General features: G+C 41.3%; 1 protein-coding gene across 1 annotated transcript in view; it reads left to right on the top strand.

Annotated features, from left to right (window-relative positions):
* The first annotated feature begins 290 nt into the window (after positions 1-290).
* KLHDC1 (kelch domain containing 1) overlaps positions 291-6,439 on the top strand; it is a 24,353-nt gene continuing 18,204 nt past the window's right edge. Inside the window, exons 1-5 of the mRNA XM_010004389.1 lie at positions 291-596; positions 2,179-2,249; positions 4,382-4,499; positions 5,435-5,553; positions 6,236-6,314. Coding sequence (XP_010002691.1) covers positions 291-596; positions 2,179-2,249; positions 4,382-4,499; positions 5,435-5,553; positions 6,236-6,314 — 693 coding nt within the window. The remainder of the gene's footprint in view (positions 597-2,178; positions 2,250-4,381; positions 4,500-5,434; positions 5,554-6,235; positions 6,315-6,439) is intronic.

Genomic DNA, 6,439 nt, shown 5'->3' with positions numbered 1-6,439 from the left:
ATGTAGGCACTCTCCTGAAGGAAATGGGAGACCTAGCTACACAGGATATTGAGAAGGCTGAGGCTCTCATGGGCTTCTTTGCATGAGTCTTCTCTAGCAAGTGCTCCATTCCCATTACAAAGGCCACAACAGGAAAACAGGGACTGGGAGAACAAAGCATCCCCTGCTGTAGGAGAAGAACAGGTTTGTGACCATCTAAAGAACCTGAAGGTGCACAAGTCTGTGCACCTGGTGGTGTCCATACACAGGTCCTGAGGGAACGGGTAGATGCAGTTGCTGAGCCTCTGTCCATGATATTTAAGAAGTCATGGCAGTCTGGGGAGTTTTGTGCTGACTGGAAAAAAGAGGACATAGCCCCTGTTTTTAAAAAGGGGAAAAAGGAAGACCCAGAGAACTACAGGCAAGTCACTGTCACCTCTGTGCCCAGCAAGATCATGGAACAGATCCTCCAGGAAAATCTACCAAGGCACATGGAAAATAAGAAGGTGTTTTGTGACAGCCACCATGGCTTCACTAAGGGCAAGTCATGCCTGACCAATTGGGTGGTCTTCTATGACAAGGCTATGGAGATGGTCGATAATGGCAGAGCAACTGATGTAATCTACCTGGATTTGTGCAAGGCATTTGACACTGTCCTGCACAGCATCCTGGTCTCCAAACTGATAAGACATGGATTTGACAGATGGACCACTTGGTGGATTGGTAATTGGCTGGATGGCCACATCCAGAGAGTTGTGGTCAATGGTTCAGTGTCCAAGTAGAGGCAAGTGATGAGTGGTGTTTCTCAGGGGTCAGTATTGGGACCAGTGCTGTTTAACATCTTTGTTGGAGACATGGACAGTGGGATTGAGTGTATCCTCAGCAAGTTTGCTGATGATACCAAGCTGTGTGGTGTGGTTGACACTCTAGAGGGAAGGGATGCCATCCAGAGGGACCTTGGCAGGCTGGAGGGGTGGGCCAGTGCCAACCTCATGAAGTCCCAACAAGGCCAAGTGCAAGATCCTGCACCTGGGTTGGCACAACCCCAGGCACAAATACAGGCTGAGGGGAGAATGGCTGGAGAGAAGTCCTGAGGAGAAGGACTTTGGGGTGGAGGAGATGAGAAGTGTGATATGAGCTGCCAGTGAGCGCTGGAGCCTAGAGAGCCAATTGTGTCCTGGGCTGCATCAAAAGAAGTGTGGCCAGCAGGGCCAGGGAGGTAATTCTGCCCCTCTACTCTGCTCTGGTGGGACCCCACCTGGAGTGTTGTGTCCAGCTCTGGAGCTCTCAGCACAGGAGAGACATGGAGATGTTGGAGAGGGTCCAGAGAAGGGCCACGAAGATGATCAAAGGGCTGGAGCCTCTCTGGTGTGAAGACAGGCTGAGGGAGTTGGGGCACCTTCTAGTACCTGGAGGGCTTTGGGAAGGCTGGGGATGGGCTTATCACCAGAGAGGGCATAATGGTTTTGAACTGAAAGAGGGGACATTTAGGTCAAACATCAGGGAGAAATTCTTCACCATGAGGGTAGGAAGGCACTGGAACAGGTTGCCCAGGGAGGTTGCTGATGCCCCATCCCTGGAGGTGTCGAAGGCCAGGTTGGATGAGCCTTGTGCAGCCTGGTCGGTGGGAGGTGTCCCTGCTCATGGCAGTGGGGTTGGACCTGATGAGCTTTAAGGTCCCTTCCAACCTGAACCATGCTGTGATTCTATGTCGTGGTGCTGTCGTGCTGCTTGTTAGTAGCAGTTGCATATGTTTCCTAATGAATTATTCTCCTGTGCTATTTTCTTACCTTTATAAAATGGCTATTGTATGACACTAATATTCCTTTTTGAATATTGAAACACTTCTCTCCCTACCTCTGAAACACCATGTTCTTTTTATAATCTTCACACCTTAAAATGAGTGATTAGAGATATTATTAACAACCCACAAAGCTCAATGACATCAGAAAATATCCAGGAAAATATTTATAATAACATCAAAAAATGAAAAGCATCTTTTTTTTAGCTTTTAGTATAAAATGTAAAATGCCAGCATTATTGAGCTGCCTGCTTAAAATTTTAATGACCAGAACAATAGTGCTGGGGTATGACTTACTCTCTGGTAGATTATCTCTTTAAAATTATTCCATGTTGTGAAGTAACGTATGATGTATAATACAGAATTTATTTAACATTTGCAATTTTTTTTTGTTTTAGTCAATTGAAGAAAATGAAGTTTACCTGCCTAATGATGAGCTCTGGATCTATGAAATAGACAGTGGGTTATGGTAAGTTGCATCATTTATATGTAGTTAAATGTATAAAGTTCATATTTGCATAGATTACAATTAGCTGCAGTGAAAAGACTTCAGTTATGGGAGTTCTTGGTCATGTTCCCTGCAGTTCAAATAGCAGATATTTGATGTAAAGACTGAAGAACAAATATAAGTACTTGCAAATTAACTCTAGGAAACACATCAATTCCTTAAGTGTAATTGTGGTGTTTTTTTTTTCAGGAGTGTGTTTGAAATGGTTGGCTTAGGGCTCTGTTGTGAGCTCTGATGTGTTTTATTGAGGCATTTGTTTTGGCTTGGTTCTCCATATATTAACTTTTATGTTTAAAAGAGTATTGAAACACTAGATATTTGGGTTCTTGATCTGTTTACAATTATTGTTTTTGTTATGACTTGTGTTCTGAATGTATTTGCGTAAATAACTCATAACTAAGCAGACCTTGCACATCACCAGCAATTGAATCTTTACATTTTATATTCACTGTGTTTACATATCCTACTTGGGGAGAGGTAACAGTGCCTCTTTGAAAAGTTCTCCAGTGATTTCTGTTACAGTAATTCCATTCAGGCTCCTAAAGTGGTATCTGTTGAGGCTTATATGTGTTTCCTGCCAGCTGTCTACCTCGTCTAGCACCTGTTCATACACTTCTTGCATACACCTGTTTGGGAGATTCACTGCACACTCATATTGAGCCCCACAGTTTGGGAGGAAAGGGGGAGGAGGGCAAGATCAGGAAGGTGTCTGACAGTGTGTGTATAGTTCCACATCTGTGTGGTCAAGTCACTTGAAAACACCTGCTTGCATACAGTTTGCTGGAAAGTTCTAGCCAGTCTTTTTTCTGTTTCTTTCTTAGGATATTTTTTTTGATTGTGCCCTCACCCACCTCACTGTGGTCTCCATCTGTTTCTTTTGGTGAAAGGCTTGGCTAAAGGAGGCTCATCCTCTCTCTTGGTTGTCATCCCTTGTGTCCCTGTGTCGTTTGTACTGGTGCAGCTCTTTATGGTCACACAGGGAATTAGATCAGGAGAGTGATCTGGGTTAAGCAGAACTTTTCTTTTTTTGGATCTGTTTATTTTTACCCTGGATTTGTTCTTGATCTCATTCAGTTTTCAGCACAGACAGTTGTACCTGTCTTCTGCAGAAATCTGAGATCCCAGAAGAGCTGTTTTCAAATGTGAGGAAACAATTCTAAGCACAGGTTGGGCCTGGTGCTGATTTTACCAGGGTGTGTAGTGAGAGGTCAAGGGCTAATGCTTTTAAACTGGAAGAGGGTAGATTTAGCTTAGATGTTAGGAAGAACTTCTTTACTGTTAGAGTGGTGAGACACTGGAACAGGTTGCCCAGGGGGGTTGTGTATGTTCCCTCTCTGGAGGTGCTCAAGACCAGGTTGCATGGGGCTCTGAGCAACCTGGTCTAGGGGAAGGTGCCCCTGCCCATGGCAGGGGGGGTTGAACTAGGCGATCTTCTAGGTGGCTTCCAACCCAAACCATTCTGTGATTGATTCTATGCTCACCTGGGAGAGTTGGGCAGAAAATGAGTTTGGTCAGGTGATTGTGGGATGTTAAAATGTGCACCACAGGATGTTACTGGTTTGTAAGTGATACTAGCAAGAAAAAGGCAAGGAACTGCTGCTGAAGAAGAGAGAATTCATTGTTAAAATTGGCATTATTGAGGATTTCTCATTGTGCTAAATGCAGTTTTAGGATTGGGATACTGGGTACCAGAACTAGTAAATACTTTTGACCTTTATTTCTACTTCTGCCTTAGTTTTCTAAGTAAATAGCAATGCCATGTTCTCATTTCAGGAGGTTTTGGAGTTAATAGTATTTCCAGGTTTGGAATAATCTTTCAGCTCTATTAATGCTTATTGAATATGGGTTTTACCTTCATAAAAATTGAGATGCTTCATAAACAGGTGCACAACATTCACATGAAAGGACTCTGACACCACAGGAGCCTGACTTTGTTTATCAGCCGTAGCTTCTACTGCCAGTTATGGCCAAAACATTTCAGCTGTGTTTTTAGGTTTAAGTATAAAAATTATTAATACATCTGTTTTGCGTTTGTTAATTTTAAGAGGTTTGAAAGCATCCTTCAAAATCTTAATGTATGTGCTAAATTGCAGGACAATGCACTTAATGGAAGGGGAATTGCCTACCTCCATGTCAGGAAGCTGTGGGGCAAGCATGAATGGGAAGCTGTACATTTTTGGTGGATTTGATGATAAAGGATACAGTAATCGGGTATTGTGTTCTTTTCTTTCATAACCTATTGTGCTTGAGTGAATAATAATGCTGACCTCACTGTTTTGTCTGCTGTACTTTGCATTTGGAGTAAGGAGAAGTGTAAGGAAAAGCTTTATCTTTGTAGAAAAGGTATTACTTTAAACTGACAAAAAACTTCAGTTTTTGTTTTAATGTTCAACTCTTTATATTTTCCTGGGATTTTTCACTGAGTCACAACAGTTCCAGAATAAGACTTGCTGTGTGAAACTTCCTGTATTTATGTCTGAAAACTGCCAGTGCTTTCCCAAATGCGTATTTAAAAAAAAAAGAATATTAGTAGCCATAATTGAAATTGATCAGAATATCTCTTATTTTTGCTCTTTGATTTTGATTATATAAGAAATATAATCAGGCAATAATTGAAGTTAAGATATAGCTGCCAGTTTTGCTTAGAACTGAAGACTGGAGTAGCAAAACAGAGGAAATGAGCTGGTTTAGCACTTGGTGTAAATGGAGTCAGAATTCAGCCTTGAATAGAAATTAACTGAAGTGCAGCCCATCAGCACATCTCAGTTCACTGCTCAGTTGACAAGCCTTGTTGGGGTGGGCAGAAATGCTGCTGGTTCTGCCAGTAGAATTGAACTGGGGAGCTGTTTGTTTTGCAGAAGGTTTTTGCAAGGATTCAGGTGGCAATGGAAGGAGCAGGATTTTAATGTTTTGGTCTGGCTGAGTGGAGGCAAGAAAAGTGCTCATTCTCACCCTGTAACTGTTCTGGGGTGTGTTGGGCTCTTCCTGTGTGTTGCTGTGTTCTGTCAATGTCATGGGTTTGGGGTTTGTTTTTCAAAGAAAGGGGTATGTTCTGAGGGTGGTGGGTTGTTCTTTCTGTTGGCAATTTATGCTGGATTCTTCATCATTTATACTGAAAATACTGTAATTTTTTTATTTCTTTTAAGCTGTATTATGTTAATTTGCGAACAAAAAATGGAACCTACAGGTGGAAAAAAATCACAAACTTTAAAGGTCAACCTCCTACACCACGTGACAAGCTTTCCTGCTGGGTGTATAAGGACAGGTAACAACTTGAGAATATTAATTACGTGTTAATTGCAGAGAGGAAATGTTATGAAGTGAAGGAAACACAGGTCTGGGATTCATGAAACTAATTCTTAGCTTGACTTGCTGTGGGGTTTTATGTAGCTCTCCTGACAACTTTCTAACAGAGTTTTGTCACATGTGAGCTGAATTAATGGTCAGTATAAAGCCCCTGTAGTAGAGGGTTGGGAAATTTAGAAGTTGTTTCTGGAATGCTTTGAGACTTCAGAAAAAAAAAAAAAAAGCATCTGTTATGTATGGCTCTAATTTTAATACCTTAAAAATAAGTATAAAATTACTTGGAATTTTTTTGTGTGTAAGCATAAATTATTGCCTGCAATAAAATATATGTAGTGTATTTCCAAGGATTTCAGTAGCATACAAACACTGAAAATTGCAGATGTGACTGTGATAAATGGAGGAACAGGGAATAGGGACTTGGAGGTACCTTGGGCCTCCTTCCTTGTCTCTAGATTTCTGCCAGGCTTGTGTAACTATTGTCTTCCTCTCAGGAACATTTCCTGTGTGTTTGGATGCAAAATGAAATATTTAAGGTGTTTGTATTATTAGTAGTGCAGTAGATGAACCAAAATTTGAAAGCAATTATTACAGCTTTGAATGTTACTTTTAAAAGAGCTTATTTTTTGCTGTTATTCTTTTAGGCTCATATATTTTGGTGGCTATGGCTGTAGGAAGCACAACGAGCTGAGTGATTGTTTTGATGTCCATGATGCATTTTGGGTAAGAGATTTTTTTACAATTCAGAGTGATTTGTCCTTTCTGATTGTCAAAATCTGATCTTTTATACTCTACCCAGTAAGCATGAAAATCTGCTTTGATTTTCCTTTTATTTGCAGCATCAGCAG

This window comes from Chaetura pelagica, unplaced genomic scaffold (assembly GCF_000747805.2).
Source record: "Chaetura pelagica isolate M959 unplaced genomic scaffold, ChaPel_1.0 scaffold141, whole genome shotgun sequence".
Lineage (NCBI taxonomy): Eukaryota > Metazoa > Chordata > Aves > Apodiformes > Apodidae > Chaetura > Chaetura pelagica.
Note: the sequence above shows the minus strand (reverse complement) of the source record. Positions and strands in the feature narration are given on the sequence as shown.